The following is a 25,078-nucleotide window of genomic DNA, read 5'->3' on the forward strand; positions in this document are numbered from 1 at the left end:
TGGTTTTCACTGTGGTCTCCATTTCGAGATCGATCGAAACTTACTTTCTGGGCAACCCTCGTATATGGTGCCTAGGAGACCTGCTTTCTCGGTTCGATAAACAACAATTCAAGCAAATCGTATTAATACATTTTTATTACAGTAAGATAAACGACAGTACTTAACTTTGACAAATTACAATGGTGTCGCAAGCAAATGGGAACAGACAAATAAGCAGTCTCTTCAGCATATACAATTCCAATACAGTGAAACAAAACATTCCTAAGTCACTGCTGGAGCGCTCGTAGATCGGCTAGACTTCGACTCAAGCTGCGGCCAGGCGGGGCGGCGTTTATGTTGTCTTGGCCTAGATGCCGCTCCTGTCTCGGTGTCGTCCTAGAGAGGGGTCTGTGAGCATACTGTTGTATGACGTCGTCTCACAGCCCTCTCCGCTGTAACGCATGACGTTACGCCGGAACACTTTTTGTCTGTGGAGATGTGTCTCTAAAATGGTTCAAATGGCTGTGAATACTAAGGGACGTAACTGCTGAGGTCATCAGTCCCCTAGAACTTAGAACTACTTAAACCTAACTAACCTAAGGACATCAGACACACCCATGCCCGAGGCAGGATTCAAACCTGCGACCGTAGCGGCCGCGCGGTTCCAGACTGTAGCGCCTAGAACCGCGCGGCCACTCCGGCCGTGTGGAGATGTGCAAAAGGCAGATTCAGCCAGTTTTTTACATCTTCCAACTGGTAGATAACTTTCGCTCCCTGACGACCGCCATACAAAGATGCGTGTAGAAACGCTAGGCAGCGTAACGAATATGTTTTAATTTGAAAATTCCAGTACCACAATATCAGTGTATATGTACGGGTTCGTGCCGTCAATGACGAGATTCCTGAGAACTTTGTAGACAACACTAGGCGATGAATCGATGGTGGATTTCTCTGACAGTGTCGTGCCAACAAATCACGTATGAGTCATCATTATCCCGGTGTGTTATTCCGCTTTCACTGTCCTCTGCGGCCGTGCAGAATGCGTTTATAAACTCCTTTTCTAGCTCATCCCACGTGACGTGTTCAAAGCCGGACGACACCGCGCGGAACTGCAGAGCACCCCTGGAGTTGGCGCCTTGCCAGTGCGTGAGTGAACGACCTCCGCGAGCCGCTGTTTTGTTTCCGATCGTGCCGGCGTATTTTTATGGCATCTGCCACGCAGCGGGCCGCGTAAACAGCGGGAACGTCGCTGACGCCGTTAGGCGCTGGCGATGGACTTTTAAATCTGGAACTGCCAAACAGCGGGGGTCGATACGGGCGCGCATCGGCGCCACGCTGTGTCAGCAAACAGCGACCACCGCCGCCGCCGCCGCCGCCGCCGCCTTCCGCCGGCCGCTCATCTTCTGGCCCGTGGCGGCGGGCGGCCGCCCGCGGAACCGGAGAGATACGGTCGCATATGCGACATTAAAGAGGGATCGAGACAGACTACTAGTTCATAAATTCGGACACCACTAAATTACAGGGATCGTAATACTGCCGTGGGGGATTAGCCGAGCGGTCTAGGGCGCTGTAGTCATGGACTGTGCGGCTGATCCCGGCGGAGGTTCGAGTCCTCCCTCGGGAAGGGGTATGTGTGTGTTTGTCCTTAGGATAATTGAGGTTAAGTAGTGTGTAAGCTTAGGAACTGATGATCTTAGCAGTTAAGTCCCATAAGATTTCACACACATTTGAACATATTTTTGATCGTAATACTCAGTAACAGCATTTCAGACACAGTGGTCAAAGGACCGCCGTTGTTTCTACAGCGAAATGGCGAGGATAGAAGGTAACCAGTCACGATATGTCCGTTTTCGACAAAAAATTTGTTTTTCCGTAATATCCATTATAATTATCCGGGCTGTTATGCCGTGGTCGGTTGATGATTTCTGTGTTAATTCCCAACGTTTCGTCCTCGTCTGCCGGAGACATCTTCAAGGGGGTCTGTAGCTCGATGGAAGGTCCAACACACCCACTGGCTCGCTACTGACTGCCGCTAAATTCCGTTTCCGCGCGCTCCCCCTGTTTCGCAAGGGGCAGATGACTGGATGATAGGCAACACGCATTACATAGGAACGCTGCAGAGTGCCCACACCGTGTCGCCTCTAAGGGGCATAACCAGTCTTAAACGATGCCCACCGTCGCCAGGGAGCGTAAGCCAAAATTTTGTCTCCAACAAAAGTTGTTCCCCATGAAGTGATCCGTCAGCCCTAAACGTTTGATGGCAAGATTTTGAAACACACTCTATATTTGATCCAATTGGCCTCAACTGCGATCCATTAACCATTTTTTGCCCCATTTTACATGAATTGCGCCTCCGAAAACGAGAGACTTTTTGGTTGAACACGAAGGTCAATACAAAATATGTCTTATTACTGCGCTTCACAGTATATTTTCCAGCTGTTGGATATGTTGCCCTTGCGACAAGGCAATTTTTGATCCCATACTCGGCCTTCCACTTCATGTATTTGGACCAGAAAGCTTTTATTGAGTGTGTATACAGAGACAACCTGCAGCGGTGCTGAAGTGGCTGTCCTTGTTGTTGCAGCGCCACCTGGACAAGGGCTCGGACCTGCTGGAGGAGTGCTCCGGAGAGGCCCGCGGTGGCGGCCTGCGGGAGCTGGCGCGCTCGCTCAAGACCCACCTGCTCGGCTTCAGCGAACGACTCGAGGACACGCGGGAGCGACTCGAGGACACCTCGCGCTGCTTCTGCCTCCTCGACAAGGTCAGCCTAGTTCAGTCTGCGCCAACCCAGTAATGGGGTGGATCCCATCATCATCTTCACTTTCAGGGATTTGGCTAACAGTTTGTTCCGTCTTCAAAGGTTATTGTTGAGCCCATTTCATTTTGGACCAACCAGTGTCCCTTCTTCCTTTCGGACTGTACCTTCACAGTTGCTCCATCAGCCTTTCTCCTGGCGTTCTGCTCACGTGGTCTTTCCACGTGTTTCGTGTCGTTCATCCCTTCAGCATTCAGTTCTTCTCTAATTTGCCCATTCCTAATCCGGGCTTATTATGTGCAGCCTATCACTGTTTCTAGAAATCTCATTTCAGCTGTGACTCTGCAAGCTTTCCCAGTGGATATGTTGCAACAAGTCTTCACGGGTTTGCCGCCGGATGATATTGTGCAAATTCCACAGTATTGCCGTCAGTCATCAGTTGTTCCTAGCCACCAGCAAGGGTCAACCACCTGAAAATATTGGACAGTTGCTCCGAGGCAATATTGTGGAATTTGCACAATATCATCCGGCGGCAAACCCGTGAAGACTGTTTACACTCATTTCAGCTATTTGTATTTTGCACTTATCCCTGTTTGTCAAAACCGTAGTTTCACTATAGAGATGTCACAGCCATAATTTTACAAAACTTTACTTTTGCTTCCATCCTAACACCGTTCTTTAAGGATCTATTAATAGTGCCACATACAGGGTGAACATTAATAAAACTGGCAAATTGCAGGGACGGATACCTGACTGGGAATGGAGGAGGAAAGGTCCTCCGAACATGTGTCCGCAAATGGATCGTTACCACGGTAGATGGTGCGGAGGAATAACAGTTCCCCTGACCACGTGCGGTGTGTTCCTTGAGTGTTACAGGCTGTGTGATTGGCGCAGTGTACTGTAAGCAGCAGGCGGATTAAAACTGTGTGCCGGACCGAGACTCGAACTCGGGACCTATGCCTTCCGCGGGCAAGTGCTCTACCCAAGCACGACTCACGCCCCGTCCTCACAGCTCTAATTCCGCCACTATCTCATCTCCTACCTTCCAAGGTCCCGAGTTCGAGTCTCAGCCCGGCACACAGTTTTAATCCGCTAGGAAGTTTCATATCAGCGCACACTCCGCTGTAGAGTGAAAATTCATTCTAGAGTTGAATACTGTTTCTGTACGACGAAGCAGGTGGAAACAGTCGAGAAGCAGCATAACTATAGCGAAATAAGTACCCTCATAGATACCAACCACACAACATTTCGAGCCGTTTTTGGGCGTTTGTGTGATCATGGGTCCGCTCAGACTGGTGGACGTGCAGGGAGGCAGCGGTCCATGCGTACATCAAATTTGGAAGTCGGGGTTCTACAGGACATTGAGATGAACTCTAGTACAAGCTCCAAATCTGGTGCACCCACATACCGCTGCCTCTCCGCATGTTCGTCTGTCTGAAAGGACCCCTGATCACACAAACGCACAAAAAGGGCTTGAAATGTTGTGTGATGTGGTTTTCGTCTGCGAGGGTACTTGTTTAGGTATAGCCGTGATGCCTCTCGACCGTTTCCATCTGCTTGGCCGTACACAAACACAGTCTCGGTTTGTTCCCGACATGACTACCGGACCATTCTGCCGCTTACAGTACGCTGTGTCAATCACACAGCCTGCAACACACGAGGAACACATCACACGTGGTCAAAGGAATTGTCATTCGTCAGCGCCATCTACCGTGGCAACGATGCATTTCCGCACAACATGTTCGTAAGACCTTTTTTCCTTCCATTTCCAGTCAGGAAACATACACTGCTATTTGTCCGTTTTATTAATGGTAGCGCTGTGTACAGTGCGTCGCAGCAGAAATGACCATTATTCAGGGATATCACAGGAACGATCATTCGAAGCAAAAAGGTCTGGTAAACACGACCTCTAAAACGCATACCATAAGAGCTGTGAGCACTTCCTCATCTTCGATACTGAGAAACAAATCTCTTCTACTGCAAGCTCTTTGCTTTCCATATTGTGGGAACAGTTAGTATGGACGAAAACAAACAAAAAAAAAATTGTCTAGTAAGCGTGCGGTCTAAAATGCACACCTTAAAAGCGGAAGAGATTTGTTTCTCAGTAGCGAAGATGAAGACACGCTGATAGACCTGAAGATGCAGAACCCACGATCACTAGACCTTTGCTTCGAATGATCGTTTCTGTCATATCCTTGAATACTGACCATTCCTCCTGGAACACCGTGTACATAATTCAGTGATATCGAAACTGATGGAGCTTGTTGTCTATATCTCTGTGATGCTAGCAACTTATTTGGTTATATATATATATATATATATATATATATATATATATATATATATATATATATATATGAAGATGGTATCTGTTTTTTCGAACATAAATATATAGTTAAGGCTCACCGGCCATTTGACCATCTTCTCCTGTGCAGATGCACAAACATCGCCCGAACTCTTACGGCGGGGATCGGCGGTAAAGCCACGAGTAATGAGTATAATGGGCAGGGGCACTATGAATATAGTGCGGGACAGTAAGTTGCGAATGTGGGTCTCGCTATCTTCTGTGTCCTCGGTGGCTCAGATGGACAGAGCGTCTGCCATGTAAGCAGGAGATCCCGGTCGGGGCACACATTTTCAACTGTCCCCGTTGACTTACATCAACGCCTGTATGCAGCTAGGGGTATTCATTTCATTCTAACTTATTTGTTTTCCTAAATAATTAAAACTGCTGTCTTGTTCAGTTATTCTGTTATTGATAATAGTTTCTGATCTGATTAGCTCAACTCCTTTAAATGCCGCTACCATTGTTTTATTATTTGACATTTCCATAGTCTATTCTTTGCTCAGCAGGTGCAACTTAGGCGTAGCATATTGTAATTTATTTTCATCGTTAAATACAGTAAGCTGATCGTCTGCAAGAAGGCAGTTTTTGTGCTTCCATGCTGCGATATCTCTAACACTGCTTCTATTTCTTGTTTCCATCTTCTTATGATGTCGTCAACGTATGTATTAAATAATGTTCGTGATAAACTGCATCTTTGCCTGGCACCTTGGTTCACAGGTACTATACGTGGAATTTTTTCACCTGCTTTAATTATTATTTTAGTACCTGTGTACATATATTTCAGCAGCTTTATGACGTGTATAGGATAACCTCTCTTCTTTAGTACACTCCATAGTGTCTTCAGATCGTAAAGCCCGGACAAGCAAGAGCCCGGACGAGCAAAGATTCAAAGCTCCAACTTACCTCTGAGCGCTCTCTCGTTTTTCTTATTTGGAATTTATGAGAAACAGAGGAGAACCAGGGAAATATTGGTGCTATGAATTTTTCCCCGTGTGTGTTGCTCATTAATAAGAACCAGTTTCAACTAGTCACATAAAATTAAAATACCCTGTACATAACTAAGAATAAAATAAATTCCTGCAAAAAATTAGCATTGTTTTCCATGCCAAACGCTTCGCTCGCGAGAAGCGTAGAACATTACAATCTGAAACGCCGAATTCATAAAGGAACGTGTCACATTGAAATCTTTTGTCAACCTGCATTAGACCCTTACAAATGTCCATTTAGAATTAACGCAGCAGTCAGTCACAGCAAATAAAAATAAATGCAGTAAAGAGACAGTCTAGGTTGCGAAATAAAAACATAAAACATAACTTTGCAACCGAGGCTACCTCTTTATATAATTATGAAAACCGGTTGCTGTACCAGTCAGTCGACCATGGAATGGAATAATCTCTGTAATAAATACAGCGTTAAGATAGGTGCCAGGTTTTATACTTTAGTTCTACGAACTACGACATTCTCCGGAAAAACAAATATACTCTGGAGGAAAAAAATCTTTAACATCACATTTTCATATTAGCGTACGTTTACAAGATTCATTTGCTTGCTTTTCCACCGAATCGGATCAAACCGATCGATCAGAACAAAGCCGCTACGCGCAAAAAGTTGTCTCAAAGTTTCGAGACTCGGGGAAATGGGGAGTCATTAAGATCCAGTTTTGCCTTTCAAGAGACTGACAAGCAAGCGTCACTTACTTTTTGTATATTTTGTTTCTTTCTACGGTAACGGTACTCCGTCGCACCGATTTACATGAAATAAAGATTCCTGTGCTATAAGATTTTTTAAACATGTTAGTGACGTGACAGTTGTAAATATCGTTAAGTTTATAAAAATAATAACCCGTCAGCTTTATTGTTTGTCTTTTTTACATTTAATCATGGACGAAAGTGGCTTTATCGCTTTCTACCTTCCTCCTCAAAAGTGGCAAACGAATGTTCTCCCGTAGACCATTGTCTTGGAAAACACTCAACAGAATGGGATTTCCCCGTCACAGGCCCCTGATATGGTCGTATCGCATTCGGTGGCGACTTTTCTTTCCACTTTCTTCTCCCGTTATCGGGCTAATGGAGTCTGCTAGCGCATGGCCTCGAGCAGATAATACTGTCGAGACTCCTCACGTGAGAAGTCACCTCGAAAACCAAAGCAACTTAAATAATTGTTAGACTTTTGTACCAAACTAGTCAGCTGTTACATATTTTACTCGTTTATAGATAAAAACGAGTTAACACAGCCAGTTGGGTTTAGTGCATGGAAAAAGCTTTTTACGTGACGAGGTGAAGGAAGAGGGTATTCGATAGACTGAAAAAAGTACGTAATAGATAGCTAAATAATACTGACAAGTAAGAAACGAGACTTGTGAACTTATTGCGTAACACACTTCAAGTCTTTACCCAAAAGGAGAAACCACGAGTTACGTACATCATTTCTAAATTTTTTTAATCTGCCAGGAAGTTTCATCATTTCTAAAGTTTGTCAAAAGAGAATATTTTGAAAATAAGGAAACTAAAATGGAGGAGAGGAACGAATGTCAAGACAAAGGGCATCAGTACAATTGTGTTTCGCAGGAAAAAGGGATGTAGTATTACGAAGCGGAATGTGTTGCCTACTGTGTGAGGCATTTATTGGAAAGAAGGACAACGAGGATAGGAAAACAATATAACCGTAATCCACAAAAATTTTAAAATGACGAGTAATACGAAGGAAAAGCTACGAATTAACTGAGATTCACGCAGAAAAATGTGCTGTACAGTATCAGACAGCTGAAGTTCAACGTTAACCTAGAACCGAACAGAAAGTTCTAAAACTGTATGGAATGTCGGATGCTCCTTGCAGAATAGTAGCTGAATGTGTCTGAAATACTATACCTTTGAAGTTTGGATACTGGCGTTACAGGAAAGGAAGCTTTGTGCATAGAATGAGAAATATAAATGCGTTGATAAACTCGGTGCTGTCATCTCAATGGATGGGACCCGGATCTACTTGTACTCGTATTGTAGAACTAACTAGTATGATAGACTGTTGGAATCAAAAGATGCAGAAAGGCACAAGACTCAAGTAAAGCAAAGCAGGTCGCTAAGAATGTTGGTTGCAGAAAGTATAAAATGGTGACTGGTGACTGATCTGGCCCAATTAAACTGAAGCAACTCTCGTTATTTACGTCGGCAGCAGTATATTTCAGTCTCGCTGGCTGTTATCCCTTGCATCTAAGCTCAGCTACGAGTAGTATTTTAAAATCTGCAAGTTGAACAATGTACACGTGAAGCAATCAATTACAAGTTGCTTTATTTGTACAAATTTCTTCACTAACACCTAGCGTTTAACAGGAAGAAGCCGTCAATGGGGTGGGCAGTGGTCATGTTAAAACTGGACAAACGTATTTGTAAAGAAATATAAAAAAGCTCGTTATTACGAAAAAGGAATGTGCAAGCTACACAAAATGTTTCTTAAACTTCAGATTGAAAACATTGTATAACCATTCTGACGTCGTTCGTAAATGTCAATAAATACGTGTTTCACTAACGGCTAGGTGACGACAAACTGCGATGGGTTGCGGTTATGAAAAGACGTTGTTCCGAAAATGATAGTTTTCTTGAGCATGTAGACTGGTGAAAGATACACTCTGACGCACTGAGTTACGGATTAAATCGCATTGATCCGTATAACTAAGAGACCCCACATTATCAACGGATGAACCCGCTGCCCATTAACGAGACATTTTTGGGGCACCCACGTTGTATATAGAGTTCACTAGCCTCTTCTCGTGGTACCATCACAGAATTTACCCGTACTCGTCAGGTAGCCGAATTGCACTGTGCTAACGTCACAGTTGAGGGTAGTAGCGTTCTCTTTTGTTCTCATCGCTCTCTAATACGAATAAAGTATTAGTAAAAATCTTCGTGCTGTGTTGAATTGTAACAGGAAAAGACGGAAATTGTAGAAGGCAAGATATGAAACGAGAAACCAAGATCTAGCTGATCATTCCTCAAATGCTCCGGTGGCAGGCGTGATGCGAATTCAGTTAGTAAGATTTTCTTTTTTTCTGGAGGAGGCAGCTGCCCCTTCTGGGTACGACCATGGTTCGGGGTCGATAAGGGTTTCCTTTTTCGCTGAGTACATCGATCCGCGTTCTCTTGGAAGTTGGGTGTGTAAAGGAATGAACTTTCAAAGTGGCCAAAAGCATGTAGTAATGCACGATATTCACCACTTTGCAAATGGGTATTGCAGGTTAAAGGCGTCCAAGTTATCGTTGTGAGAACTATTGGTTGGAACAGCGTCCTCCCCCCCCCCCCCTTCCTCCCTCACGCTTCACCCAAACTTTATTCAGATCTATGATTTCCCCAGACCACCCGAAATCACTTCAATAAGGCTTCAATAGAGTCCGCCATCTGTCGTCCAACTGAACTCCTCACTAAGGGGTACAGTAGCAACGAGACGTTAAATAAACAAAAATACTTCTATCACCACCATTATACGGATATAAACTTTATTGGCAGTTACAAGTGGCGATCCTTTAGAAAACAATTAATTAGTTCTCGAGACGTGAGGGTCTTTACAATGTTCAGTAACGCGCAGCCGACGGAAGGAGTTTTGTTCTTTTAGGACAAATAAGGGTAGGTACAAATCTAACGTGGCGTACCTACAGCAGCAGAGATTGTTTCATAAAAAATTGAAAGCTGTGTATGAAACTCACTGTTTGTCATGTGTGCGCATTAACGCCATTAATATTATTTATTTGAATACTGAAGCGTTGTCTGCAATAAACGGAAAGTGGTTTTCATCCTCGTGTGAAATATATACAGTTATTGTTTAGTTGCTTTCCCGACTTACAAAGAACAACGTTTTTAAACAGAGAACTGGAGTGTGGCAGGAAACAGAAGCTTTTCCCGCCAGAAACAGAACGCCTGAGAAGTTCAGTCAGTCGTGATGATTTTACGTCGTGGCACAAGTGGCAAACTGTCGGCCATTGTGAGGGTAATAGCGATCGAGGAATACTGTACGAGGTCAATGGGCTCTCTGTATGAGTAATTTATTTCCCCCACTTTAAAAGTTCGCTGCAGTTCCGTCGTTTGATTATGTCGCACACGAGCACCTCAATTGTTGGTCCACAGTAGGCGGCATTCTTTTCATGCCGCCGCGCGGTTCTTTTTCATGTGCGCCTACAGTGTTGTGCCCACTGCCAGTTAAGTCCGCGGCAAGCAAACTGAGTGCTACGATTCGTTGTTTTGTTTCTGTGCTTGTAGTGGGAGAACGTTGAAAGTGGATGCTTTAGCACGTGTCACAGCTTTCTGGAGAAAGGTAATGCTATTCATATTGCAAAAATAAAAAAAAGACTTAGTATCCATCCAGTAATGTGAGTCCAAAGTTCTAATTTCTAGAAATGTTCAAGTTAGCTAGATGTATACTGAAATGAAAAACAATTTTCCTTTTGTCAGTGTGCTTACATTTCTTGAAGGTAAGACGTATTTTTGTCCGATTTGGCATGTGTTGCGATAACGCTTGTCGGCTTTTAATTACTGGCGAACGAAGCTCCACTTAGAATTTGCTTGTTTTCGATAAGAGACGCCTAAACGGTCAATATTTTCGGATGTACAGTAATATTGGGAAGGGTGGAGAGGTAGTGCAATGATTTACGCTTATCAGCAAGTTTTGAAATTATTGCGCTACCAGGGAAATTCTGTGCCGTCTGTAGGCAGTATTAAGAATATCCTTCCCAGTCGTTCACGTGTTTCATTGAAGTACAGCATCTAGGCTACTTTGTGTTCCCTGTTGTGTTAACCTGCAAAAATGAGTTCAAAACAAATAGAAAGGTCGTCCGTATTAGACTGCGTCTAAATGTACAAACCATTGTCGACATTGTGGGATGTTAGGGCAGATAAACATAAAAACCGGAAAATTAAGAATGACTCTTTCGAGTTGTTGCTTACTAAATACCGAGGGAAGTCCATCTTTAAGAAACAACGTTTTTACAGTAATATATCAGTGTTGAACTATAAACGTGTAAAAAGTTCTATAATTATCTTTCTCGTTCAACCTCTGTTCCCGCCACAAGTGTTCGTGTGTGAATTTTTGACGCCCCCTTACACCAATAGTTTCCACCCTGCTTTTTTCTTCCGTAGCGAAGTAGAGCAATACCACCGCAATAGCAACATGATCGTCCAATACTTCTAACCAGACTTAAATATTGCTCAGAATTATTGTACGTTAATGCTGACAATCCTTTTAGTTCCTGTTGAGAATGACAGTTGCAGACGTGCTGCCTCCAGATGTCATATTATTAGGATAGTGAGAAACTAAATCGCCTGCAACATATACAGTGAGTTACATCTATTTAGGATTTCGGCTACTGCCACCATTTGCTGTTGGCGTGTTAACACATTTGTAGCAATCTTTTTACATTGTTTCTAGTCTATTACGGCAGTGCGATGTGGCTACCTCCGAAGCGAATGTGCTACGTTGTCCCATCAGTTTCAGAAAATAGTAAACTTTCGGACGTGTGTTGAATCTTACTATTGAAAGAGTACTCTGAATATTCGATGGCTTGTTCCTAACTTGGAAAAATTAAATGGCTTTTAATTTGTTGGTAACTTGTAACAAAGATTGCAAACAGAATACAGTTATTCGTGAAATGATATCCTGCGTCTGCTGGTGGCAGAAGTGATTTTGACATTGGCATCGCCGTAGTGAAATCTGGAAACTGTAAGCCCAGACATTCCATAAAAGCTTCAAGATATTCGAGACGATGTTTGCGGGAGTGGCTGTACTCGAAGCCGTGAATATTTCACTCTATGATTACTTGCATCTCGTTTACCAGAAGTATTACACATACAATCTTTAACCTCTGTTTTGTGACTCTGTCAGTCAGTACGACGACAATGACGTCACATAACACGCCTGTTTTATAGTATTAGCACCTTGGTACCCGCGGCAGCATGAGGGTTTTGGGCGTCCATGTTCTTGTTATTAACGCCTTCAATATATTAAAAACTTGAAAATATCAGTGCATAGTATGAAAATGGGGGTGTTCATCGGGGACGTAAATATAACTGCAACAAAAAGATCTTCATGACATTCACAGTGTGCGCAAACTCACAACCGAACTGTCACCTTACAACCTAAACCAGACTACGAGAGAAGCTATGGATCAATCTGTCGCCACACTTTTGTCTTCTATTGCTTGCTGAACGTCGGGTTTGGAATTTCGACCCTCTTATGAAATATTAGGGGCGTCCATGTTAACGTGGACATTGTATACAAAGTCCAGAATTTCTCTTCAACTTAATTAATTTAGAGACCTTCATTCTAGCATATTCTAATGATTTTTTTGCTGAGGAGCTTATCAATAATAAGAAATTAGCGGAAATCCTTTCTGATTACACTTGAGCAGAGGTTATTAGTTTGCGATTTAATGCAACGACTTCTGACATCCAACAAGGGCCAATAACATTTAAATTCTCATCCGTTTTTAAAGATGTGAATTGCACTTCAAAACATCATCAACATAATATGTAACAATCCATACCAGAAAATAGAATTATATCAGACGGTACCTGCTTTTCTTTCTATACGTTTTTATGTTACCCTCGGCTACCACAGTAAAATTTTGTCGTCGCTATTACGGGCCATAATTCATATCGTGAAACTGTAGGGTAAAAGATCTTTCTTTCTACCGTAGATATTTGTTAACAAAAAATTGCCAGTTTGTTGTGGTTACGCGATAATAGCCCTGTCTGTGTCTTTCTACACTAGTAGTGCCGCACAATTATTTTTGCTAGTCGTTTGCGAGAGCTTTCAAACGTGTATGTAGGTAACATTACTACTCCCGTGTCATCGCTGCCCTCTATCGGCACGGATCGAGTAGGGGAAGAACAAACGACATGACGTTTACATTTGTCTGCTCTTTGGATATCGAAGCAAACAACGCCAGTATCCTCCACCAGCGCAGAGCGTGTGTGATGATTTTCGTTGCCAGTTGCTCTGTGCTAGCGCTGTGGTTGTGTTTGTGTTTTTACCCGGACGTCGCTTTTCTATCCCTTGTTTTTTCCAGTGCCATTACTCAAGTGCTCGTTACATTCTGCTTGGTGTACACATTCTTTTTGATGAGAAGTGACAAAATGTATGTTTCTGCAGTTGAGAAGTTCGATGAGATGGTTTCTGTTGAGCGAAGTGACAACGCGAAGGATATATCGTTTAAAGTCGCCGTTGTCTGTGGCGTGAGTGTTTCCGAGTATTTTTAGTAGTGTTATCAACATGAAACGCGATTTTTTTTGTGTTATTACATAATTCAGTCATTCGACAGGACAGTAAAGCTCTATTGTAGTTAAAAGACCTGATTGCTAACTAATGTTATCTAATTTTTTCCCATTCAACACGCTTCTAAAATATTATTTGAACAGTTTTAACCATTGTGTTGTCTCGAACAAGTGGAAAAACTGTGCGAGAGTCGGTTACGAGAGCGTTTTGTAGATAAATCTAAAGTTCCTGTCGTGTTATTACCATGATCAGTAACCGTGAAAGTGTATTGCTGACATAATGTAGCCTTGTCTGACAACTGTATTGCACTCGTTAAATGCAATTAGATAGATAATCAGCTGGGACATACTTCGACGTGTTGAGGTCTTAGCATCAGTAGAGTAAAATTCTGGAATGCATCTTCGGCATTAGATTTGGCGACCTACCTAAAGTCACTCTTTTGCATGTTATCATTGAGGGCTTTGACAGTGCATGGCAACTCATGTCATGACCAGACGATGACGTCATAAGCATATGGTCATATATATGGTGGCCATTACGTCACTTCATATGTTGACAAAACGAAAAACGTGGTGAAAAAAATGGCTCTGAGCACTATGGGACTTAACTTCTGTGGTCATCAGTCCCCTAGAACTTGTAACTACTTAAACCTAACTAACCTAAGGACATCACACACATCCATGCCCGACGCAGGATTCGAACCTGCGACCGTAGCGGTTTCGCGGTTCCAGATTGTAGCGCCTAGAACCTCACGGCCACTCCGGCCGGCAAACGTGAACAACACGTGAAACTATTGCATGCTAGTTACGGTAAGGGGTTACAAGTGTACAGGCAGCCACGCATTAAATTATAGGAAAACCTGTTAAATGCTCATGTTTTTTCCGGTCTTGATTCACAAAACCTTTCCTTCATACCGGTTGACGCTATCAGTTTCAACGACGTTTAAACGACTAACCTGATCGTCTCAAAGTGCTGCGGCAGTGGTCTTGAGGAATGCTCGCCGTCTGAATTCAGACGGTTTCAACTTCTGTCGCTTTCCACATACTGTGCAGAAAAACGGAACTGTCATTTCAGTTGAAGCTGTTAAATTTGACTCGACTATAACAGCCAAGGCAGCTGCCAGAAGGTGTTCATAATATTGCCACGAGGGCAGCGAATTGGGAGCATTGCAAGCTAAGAAGTGTCTACACTATAATTGTTGTTTTCCCTGATTCGAAAACTGAAGACTTGTGGGTAAATCATGCGTCTGCATACAGCCTTGAATGTTTCTGCGCTTAATTTTTCTCGGCAAAAGTATAGTTTCTGCCTTTTTTACTATGTTTTTCACCAATCTCTTTATACTTTCATATCGGTAATTATTTCATTTAAACTCCTGTAAAATTAAGAGGATTGATATTTGTCACTGCCGTGTGCGTTACAGATTCACGTAAGTGGTGGTGGTGAATGTGGTTATTGAATAACACAGCATCTCGCATGTTATTTCACTGAATGAACCACGCGGTGAACTGGAAGTTTGGCAAAAATATTTAGAAAAGGCTGTATACATACGAGTTTACTGAACTTCCTAGTTTTACAAATAGTGCGAAGTTATATACGTTTAAGTCATCACGCCACATGACGCTTTCCGATACACAAGATCATGAGGAAATTTAACTATCTTAACGCTCAGTTTATGTAATTCGTATATTTTTTCTCAAAATAGGTTTACTTTTGTTTTTTAAAAGGAAATACCACGCAACCAGTGGTTCTACAGTGATTATCACAGGATTTCGTATGTCTTTCTTCGTCGCCTTGCCTTTGCAGTCTTTGCTTTTAATATTCTACAAGCAAGATTAACATTCATGTAATTCGAAGTACTCTCATAAGACTTTTGAACATATTCATTCGTCCTTTGACCATTTGGATCAACAGTATGTGACATGTCAGATACATTAAAGTAATAATCACATAGGTATGCAAAACATGAAGTAAGGTCGGATTAGGACGACGGGCCAATATCTCGGTCTAGGCCTTTTTAATGGAATCACCCTGACATTCGCCTTAGTAACTTCAGTGAATGCTATATTGGGTCTGCTGAAAAGGCCATGGCCGAATTCCTGCCCTATCCTCGCATTCACCGAGCCTATTTATACTTTATATATGTTACACAGGGTGGCCAGAAACAGCATGAAAAGAGTTGCAGGGCAAGTTGTGTTGAGAGAGAAGTATTCAGAAAAAAAATCGGTACGTTGCGCTGTTTCAGTTATTTAGCATTGAAGTCAGGCAATCAGATATTCTCATGTGGAAATTCTAGTTACCTCAAGCCGGAGATGCGTAGCTTTTGCTCTCCTTGCTTATATTTATCATTTCCGAAAGAGGCACACGTAACTGCCGATGAGCGTTTCAGTGATGATTTAAGGACTCCGCAAGTCTTCGATTTTGCGCGCGGAGCTACCCAATTGGCTAACTTGAGTGCTAAATGTCTGAAACGGCGCAACGTATTGAATTTTTTCTTAACAATTATTTCCCAGCACAACGTCCCCTGGAACACCCTTCCGAGTTTCTCGGACTGATTCTTACCACACTGTAAAGATATACAGGGTGTCCCAGCTATCTTGTCCACCCAAAATATCTCTGGAACAATAACAGCTATTGGAAAACGACTTTCACCGGTATCAATGTAGGGCTGGGCCCCGTGAATGTACATATTTGGAAACATTCTAAATCGAAAGCATGTGTGTTTTTTAACACAAACATGTTTTTTAAATGGACCTCCTATATTTTTTCTTCAGCAATCCATAGCATGACAAAGCACATATACAATGGCGTTGATTGCATCGCAATATTCCCATTACATCCCGAGATATTAAGACGCGAAGTTGACGCTTGAAACACCCGACATGCGCTGCTAGCGCACGTCCTGAGGCTCAGGCGTGAACCCCATGCTGCCCGTAATCGCGATGTGATTGACATGCGTAATCACACCTCCATACTTCTCAAGAGGTCCGAAACAACGGTAAAACTTTTAGTCCACTTGCTCGTTTCACTAAAACCATCAACATGAATTTTACTATTACGAGTGAATGATTAACTGCCACTTGCGCTAGAGCTACAGTAAAGTTAAGTTTTAACGTTGAACGGCATTACCTTTTTAGTAACGGATTAACGATAAGCGAAGTTAACTTTGTGACTAACGTTGCGGTACACAGATATGTTACAGAACCGCATCACCCCTAGCCTATGGGATAAATACCTGCTGGAATGTACGACGTTAATGCAGGATGGAAGCAGACCGTGTTATTCGTTTCGGACCTCTTGATAAGTATGGAAGTGTGATTACGCATGTCAATCACATCGCGATTACGGGCAGCATGGGGTTCACGCCTGAGCCTCAGGACGTGCGCTAGCAGCGCATGTCGGGTGTTTCAAGCGTCAACTTCGCGTCTTAATATCTCGGGATGTAATGGGAATATAGCGGTGCAATCAACGTCATTGTGTATGTGCTTTGTCATGCTATGGATTTCTGAAGAAAAAATATGGGAGGTCCATTTAAAAAAACGTAAGTTTGTGTTAAAAAACACATATGCTTTCGTTTTAGAATGTTTCCAAATATGTACATTCATGGGGCCCAGCCCTACATTGATACCGGTGAAAGTCGTTTTCCAAAAGCTGTTATTGTTCCAGAGATACTTTGGGTGGACAAGATAGCTGGGACACCCTGTATATTATTTATGTAATGTATGTGTCTTGTCCTATATTGTTGTGCCGGCCGGTCAAAGTAAATAAGACGCGCATGATCGAATTGGGCTGAGCGTCAGTTTTCTGAGGTTTCCACTACCAGTGTTGCTTAAGCACAAGAATAGTTGCATTCTCGTCGGCTAATCGACGATGTTCTCTTGTATTATTCAATAACTTCCTTAAGCCTTGAATGTGTCAGGTCTGGTTCTCCGTTCAGAAAATTGGCAGGTTTTTGCGTATACACTGTTTTGCTTGATCGTTTCCACTACTTACGTAAGTAACCTAAAACAGCTAGTGTATCCAGTCCGGATATGATAAAACATGAAAGGGACACATCGAAACACGTGATGATTCATTTGGTGCATCTAATGTCTAGCAGGGAAAGGTGTGAAGAACCGAGTAACGCAAATTCAATCGCGTAATACAGCTGTGATGACAGAACTGTCGATGCTAGACGAGAAACTTCACCTTACCCGCTGGGCCAGAGATTTTTCCGTACTTGCAAACCGCATGATTTTCCCTGCGCTACTCTTTCCCATTTTGTTTTCGACGTTTGTAGTTTCCAGTCATTTTTTGTTAAACTAAAAAATTAAAATTCCATATTGCAAAAAATATAATGAAAGAAACATGAGCTCAGCCCTAAAGTTGTTACACTGCTCTTAAGACATACATTGGAAGTAGGGAAGTAACAAGGCCGACTTGTGCCTTGTTCTGGATGGCAAGACGGGTGTTCTTTGTTCACTCCCTAGCTCAAGATCTGTTGAAGCCGGTAGAGGTGTGTGATTCAGGCCCACGAGTGTTTTTGCGTCCGGCCACTGCCAACATCGGCGATTTTCGTCTTTCGGGAGACGTGTTGCATTTTAACAGAGCAAATGACAATTAACAAATAAAAGAATGTAAACACGTACATCATCCGACACGAAACACCGTACAACAGTTGCGATCAGCGACGGCAACAATCGCCTGCCCACTGAACTCGACAATGAACCAATGGCTACGCTATACACGGTGCTGTTCGCTTGTTTGAAATGTTTTCGAATTCAACGCAAATGTCTCATCTTTTAAAACATCTGCCGAAAATAAAAACTTCGCCATAGGCCCGAGCCTACCTGGCATCTGCGTAAATCCGGCCCTGTGTCTTATTGCTTGACACTTTTTTTTCCTAAAAGTTCTTTCGGCTACGTTAATTTTGCAACGGAGAACTGGTTAACCCTTGATAAGTACAATCTTCGATCTCACCCGACTGCAGTTCCCCGTAAGGTGGGTGGAAAATGGGTAAAAGATAGTTGACTCCCTGCCCCCATTTCATTTCTCCTAATTGGTAGGCGGTCTATCTGTACTTAATACACATCACAAGAACTCGTCTAAGAGGTTCCCTTTGTCTAATAAAGGCTTTTAGAATTTACCGTGCACTTTTGTTTTTGTTACGAGAACTGCGTTAAACATGCCGCGAATGTAAACATTAGGCTACACTACAGGCCTGTCAATTATCTCAAGCTTTATTTGGCGTTCACATTCGTTAGCGTCGCCAACTTGAGCTATTACCTTTCAACTTAAACTAGACCTCGGGCGACGTCACCGTAATCAGTTCCTCAGGGTTAGACTTGGCCACCGTTTCTATGTTTCGATACAGTGTATCGATACGTGGAACTGTTTCAGTGTTTCGGAACGGCTGTGGTTCACTGTTTCGAAACTGGTGTTTCATTCCGCCCCTGTCTCAGATATCCGGACCAGACACAGAAACTGTATCGTTGTTTCAAAATAAGGCTGTTTCATTCCGCTCTGTGTCGGACGAGATTCGGGCTCGGCACAGGTACTGAAACACAACATACCACTTCGTGAAACACTTTCAAGAGTGTCGAAATCGTTTTGACAAGCAATAGCATGAAGCTTAAGATATCCGAAAATAAAGCTTCGTTTCTAGATGACTGTCCTATTCCGAAATGGCGTAACATTTGCTTTTTAAACATTAACCAAACAATAAAACAACGCATACTACTCACATTCAAAATAATAAATATGTGAAAATCATTCAGTTAAATTACACTTTTTTTTATAACATACGTTTCTCTGTTCAAGTACAGTAATCATATTAAGAAACGCAAGTAAGCCTACAACATTTTGAATAAAAAAAAGGCGTAGAGTGACAGTTATTATACATATACATAAATTTAATGTAGGTATAATTGCAAGCAATCTGTTTGACATATCACTGATAGTGTAATGGTGAACGGGAAGGGCTGGGAAGCATGGTGAATTTATAGTAAAGGTTCGAAACACGTTGAAAGACAAAATTTTTCTGTTATATTTTATTATTTATTCGAATTATTTGGCATTATTTGTGAGTCTATAGTCACTGTGCCTATTATCCACAATGATTCCCTTTGTGTGCATGGGAATTAGCAGGATGGGTATATTCCCATACTAGCGGAATGTGGGAATCCCAGTACCATATCCGTTGTTTCTGCAGTTCGCTCCCACCTCCAGTTCCGTTCGTGGTGGTTCTTCTGTCTTCAGCTATGGCTGTCCTCAGCCAATTGAAAAGCATGAAAGTCACACGACACGAAAGCAGCGCATTTGCTGCATGAAATACGAAACTGCCAAGACGCCTAAGTGATAGTTTCATACTTTCTGCGATATGATTAGCGCTCTCGCACTTCATTTGTGTTTATATGGACATACGTATACAGTAGACATTCAAGATGATAAAATGTCTAGGTTTATTAGATTACAAAACACAAACTGTTTCACTGTTTCGAAACAGCGTATCGAAACATTACATTGTACTGTTTCATTTGTTTCGAAACAGTTACGTGTTTCAGTTTGCCCATCTCTACTCAGGGTGTTGGGGGGAGGGGTAGACCAATATCTTTGTCGTCAGAAAGGTGCATTGTTTGGTTTGGTGTGGTGCCTGCAGGCGTACGAGTGGGCTCTGGAGACGATGAAGTACGTGTCGCGCGTGAAGACTGGCGAGGCGGCGACGGCGGAGCAGGGCCTGCAGCTGCTGCGCAACCTGCGCCAGTACCTGATGGCGCACCCGCCCATCGCGGAGGACCACTTCCACGAAATGCTGGCGCTGGCGCGCAAGCTAGCCAACGACAAGCTGCTCGAGCAGGCCAAGGTAAGCCCCGAGAGAAGCAGCCCACCTCCTAACAGTATAGTACGCCAACAGTTCTTGTGTGTGCGTAGTGATGGAAACTTGTTGTTGTCTTCAGTCCTGAGACTGGTTTGATGCAGCTCTCCATACTACTCTATCCTGTGCAAGCTTTTTCATCTCCCAGTACCTACTGCAACCTACATCCTTCTGAATCTGCTTAGTGTATTCATCTCTTGGTCTCCCTCTGCGATTTTTACCCTCCACGCGGCCCTCCAATACTAAATCGGTGATCCCTTGATGCCTTAGAACGTGTCCTACCAACCGATCCCTTCTTCTTGTCAAGTTGTGCCACAAACTTCTCTTCTCCCCAATCTTATTCAATACTTCCTCATTAGTTACGTGATCTACCTATCTAATCTTCAGCATTCTTCTGTAGCACCACATTTCGAAAGCTTCTATTCTCTTCTTGTCCAAACCATTTATCGTCCATCTTTCACTTCCATACATGGCTACACTCCGTACAAATACTTTCAGAAACGACTTCCTGACACTTAAATCTATACTCGATGTTAACAAATTTCTCTTCTTCAGAAACGCTTTCCTTGCCATTGCCAGTCTACATTTTATATTCTCTCTTCTTCGACCATCATCAGTTATTTTGCTCCCCAAATAGCAAAACTCCTTTACAGCCTTAAGTGTCTCATTTCCTAATCTAATTCCCTCAGCATCACCCGACTTAATTCGACTACATTCCATTATCCTTGTTTTGCTTTTGTTGATGTTCATCTTATATCCTCCTTTCAAGACACTGTCCATTCCATTCAACTGCTCTTCCAAGTCCTTTGCTGTCTCTGACAGAATTACGATGTCATCGGCGAACCTCAATGTTTTTATTTCTTCTCCATGAATTTTAATACCTACTTTTTTAATACCTACTTTTAAGTGGAAAATCTATAGAATGGCACTGATAAAACGTCCAGGTTCGGCAACTTTTGCCACTTGAATAATAGCCAACTTTGCGACTCATCATTCACTGATGTCGTATTAGGTAATGACTCCTCACTAAATATAGGTAACAAGTATCCATTGCACCAAAGGAAGTAAACACAATTGTTTGAAGATCTCGCTCACAGGCGTCTTTCAGCAGCTGCGAATATTAATCCTAGTACTGTACACCTCGTAAATTGTCACACGAACTCTACACCTAGGGTCACATTGAACCTCAGTCATTTGCTAGAGAAACTGTCTGGATACAACGAAATAAATCTCAGGAGAACAGCCTGGTATGAGGTGCATAGGACACAATATTTCGGCAATCGACCACGTTGCCATCATCAGGTGCGCTGATGTACTGACCGGCGATGGGCCGGCGGCATATATATATATATATATATATATATAGGACAATCCCCCTCCCGTTCCGCCGGCCGAAGTGGCCGTGCGGCTAAAGGCGCTGCAGTCTGGAACCGCAAGACCGCTACGGTCGCAGGTTCGAATCCTGCCTCTGGCATGGATGTTTGTGATGTCCTTAGGTTAGTTAGGTTTAACTAGTTCTAAGTTCTAGGGGACTAATGACCTCAGCAGTTGAGTCCCATAGTGCTCAGAGCCATTTGAACCATTTGAACCCTCCCGCTCCTGCCTCAGGCGCTTCCTATGAGTCGGTGTGGTCCAGGTGCAGCGTCCGTTCTCCCGCCGTCTGGGCGCCGCGTCCTAGGTCTTTCCGTTCAGGAGGCTCTGCCGGCACCGCCCTCGTTATTCTTCCCTCCTCCCCCGAAGTCGGTACAATCTGGGAAATACCCTTTTTCTTCTTAATCCGGGTGATCGCGGGTTCCCACGCCTTGCTAAGGATGTAACCACTGACACGATTTAGTTGTGGCTCCCTTACTCTTATCTCTATGACTTCTTTGATGTCACAGTCCCAGATTTGGAAGTCTGTGTCAGGACTTAGGTTTGGTCATAATCTATGCTGTGGATTTCCGACAGGCAATGCTCAGCGATTGCCGACTTACTGGGCTGTTGCAGTCTAGTGTGCCGTTGATGTTCTCGGCATCGGTCCTCAATGGTATGTATACCTGGATATAGAATACAGAGTGTATCAGAAACAATCATCCGATGTAAAAAATAACTATTGTGTTATTTGAGATGTGTGTGAACATTGAACTGTTGGAAAGAGCAAACTTGGTCCACTTCAGTTCTAGTAAAAATGGTGCTGGGACAACAGAAAGCGTTTTGTGTTCTATGTTTAGCGCAGTGCGACTGCGTGACTTCTGTATTAGGTGTGGTGTGGATCGTCCGAGAGCATTAGACGATGGCATGAACAGTTCCGAGAAACAGGTTGTTTGTGTAAAGGCAAATCGCTGGCCCGTCCCTGAGTGTCTGACACAGACGTCGAATACATCCACCATAGTTTCACAAGGAGTCTGCAGAAACATGCTTAAGTTGGAGACTGCCCTCCGTTACCAACAACAATGAATGAACTGAGACACTGCATACGTCCTATGTTATCGGCAATTGGTAGGCCTCTTCTGTTAGGGGCAGTTGTGTTCCAGCAGTGGTCACTCTTACTGTGGATGACTTTTGTTTTCTTCTCCGCTGTCTGAAGATTCGACAGACTGATCAGTTTTGTCATTGCCCACAATTGCTGCAGGAACATCAGCTTCAGAATGACTTAAATCACGGAAGTTACTCATACCACTCTCACGATTGAATCCCTCTAAACAGTCCTTACCGTGTAGCATCTTCCGTTAGTAAAATGCCGTTCCTACGTGCCATTTCCACATAACTGTAATTCACACTCGGCAACATAACACGTACGCAATGTGAATATGTGTCACAGTGACCATTCAAAAAATATTGGTCAGATTGATTAAAACAACAAAATCTCTCCATAGCCAGAGTACACAGGTGTACACTTGTAGGGTTAACCATGCCTCATGTATCAACAATTCATCTCAGTTTGAGAGCAACGGGGGTATTCACAAGTACGACACCTGAAGAAAAAATGGTCTGCATTACTTTTTAATGAATTTAACTTCGGCACAGAAAGTGGTGAAATATGCAGCTATAAAGCTCTTCGACCATATACCCAGGGAAATAAAAGTCTGACAGATAGAAATGTTTTCAGATGTAAATTAGATATTTCTCCTTCACATCCTGAATAGAAACTATCTGTTTTACAGAAGCAGCCTGTAAATGGTCACACGCGTAACCAAGCAGCCGCGGAATGGACTCATCCACGGGCATAGAAATAATTTCGAGTCAGTAAAATTTGGCATTGTCAAACTGTGCCACGCAATAATTTGAAATGTTTTTTTTTTCATTTACGAAAGTCTTAATCACATTTGACAGAACTATGACAGTCAATCGGTTTCGAGAGAAACAGTTCTTGTCATAAAAGCAACACCTAAAGTTACCATCTGGCGCTTATAATTAGCTGTTCTTAATTCTTAGGAGACACCGTCGAACGGTAGACAGACCGTTTTGCAAAGATGCAGTTGTCTGTCATGAAACAGTACCTGTCAAGCTTAGGTATTTTGTGTATGATAAATTTATTAAAAGTGCGTAACTATTTTTCACCCCGACAGTGTAATTCTGTAAATATTAGCAGTTCCAGTTTAATGTATTCCCACACCTTGACAATCTTGTGACAAGTGACCAGGGAAATGAGAATTATATTCAAATGTTCTATGTTTTTTCATGTTATACGTTCTGCCATGCTCAGCACCCACGAGAATCATTTCATTTTTGTGTCTGTGTAACGAAAAAATCTAATCTAAGAAGCTGCAAAAATATTGTCGCGTCTTGCTAAGACTTAAAAATGGCGCAAAGATCGGCTACTTGCGTTAAATGACAAGAACGGTAAACTTTTGCGCTTCACAAAACACAAAAAATGTATCTTATCACTGTAATATCAATAAACCCCCTGTCAACTCGGACAAATACCTGGGTTAAGAATTTTTGGGGATAAGGAATGAAATTATTACATAGCCTCAGTCGTAGGTAAACCTGGTGGCAGGTTTTGTATGGTACTGGCAAAATGCACTCAGGTTACAAAGAGGACCGCTCACAAAACAATCGTGCGACCCATCTCACAGTATTGCTCAAGTGTTTTGCACCCCTGCCAGAGGAGACTAACATAGGATATTGAAGCATTCAAAAGACGGCAGCACGAATGATCATAGGTTCGAAACACAGGAGAGCGTCAGGGAAATACCGAGATACCTGTAAGGTCAGGGCGCCCCATGATCGACGCAAATTATTCCGCAAAAAACCTAATTACTAAGTCTCAAGAACCAGTATTGAGGAATGTTGAGATATATTAAAGTTCCTTGCACATCTCTCCCGAAGGGATCGCGAAGACAAAATTAACCTGATTACAGCACAGTCATTTAAACGATCATTATCCCCGTTCTCCAACCCGTTCGGAATATGATCAAGCCCTTACAAATGGTGAGATATTACTACAGCCGACATTTCACTGCAAATGAGCTATGATGTATTGTCTTCTGAATTGTTCGGCTCCTGTAGCAGAGCTTCTCATGACGTCCCATTCGTTGACAATCTCGCAGCCGATGATAACCTAGAACCTAGGCCCGAGGCTAGGCTTCAAATTATGGTCACCGAAACCTGTTGCGATAAATAGTATAAAAAAATCGAAGTTGTGGCGGCGGCGGCAACTTCGTGGTTCGACTTGATTACGTATACTCTGCGAAAATTATCGAATGGTTTCAACTTTTGGCGCTCAAAATACATCGCCTTTTTCCTCGTCTCTCATTGGCTACGCGTGGCTGGTGTGTGGCCAATCACTTTACGTAGAGGGAAAGCGCTCTTGGACAATGCCCCCTCCGACTGAAGACTTCGCCGAACGTGTCATTTCCGTCGAAAGTGACTCATACTTCTGAGGCAGCTTCGTGCCGTTACCCAATTTTAT

At 42.9% G+C, this 25,078-nt stretch overlaps 1 protein-coding gene across 1 annotated transcript in view; it reads left to right on the plus strand.

Annotated features, from left to right (window-relative positions):
• Window positions 1-25,078, plus strand: part of LOC124612425 — a 570,719-nt gene that overhangs the window by 532,730 nt on the left and 12,911 nt on the right. The window contains exons 4-5 of the mRNA XM_047140631.1: window positions 2,564-2,740; window positions 19,969-20,172. Coding sequence (XP_046996587.1) covers window positions 2,564-2,740; window positions 19,969-20,172 — 381 coding nt within the window. The remainder of the gene's footprint in view (window positions 1-2,563; window positions 2,741-19,968; window positions 20,173-25,078) is intronic.

Source organism: Schistocerca americana, chromosome 4 (genome assembly GCF_021461395.2).
Source record: "Schistocerca americana isolate TAMUIC-IGC-003095 chromosome 4, iqSchAmer2.1, whole genome shotgun sequence".
Lineage (NCBI taxonomy): Eukaryota > Metazoa > Arthropoda > Insecta > Orthoptera > Acrididae > Schistocerca > Schistocerca americana.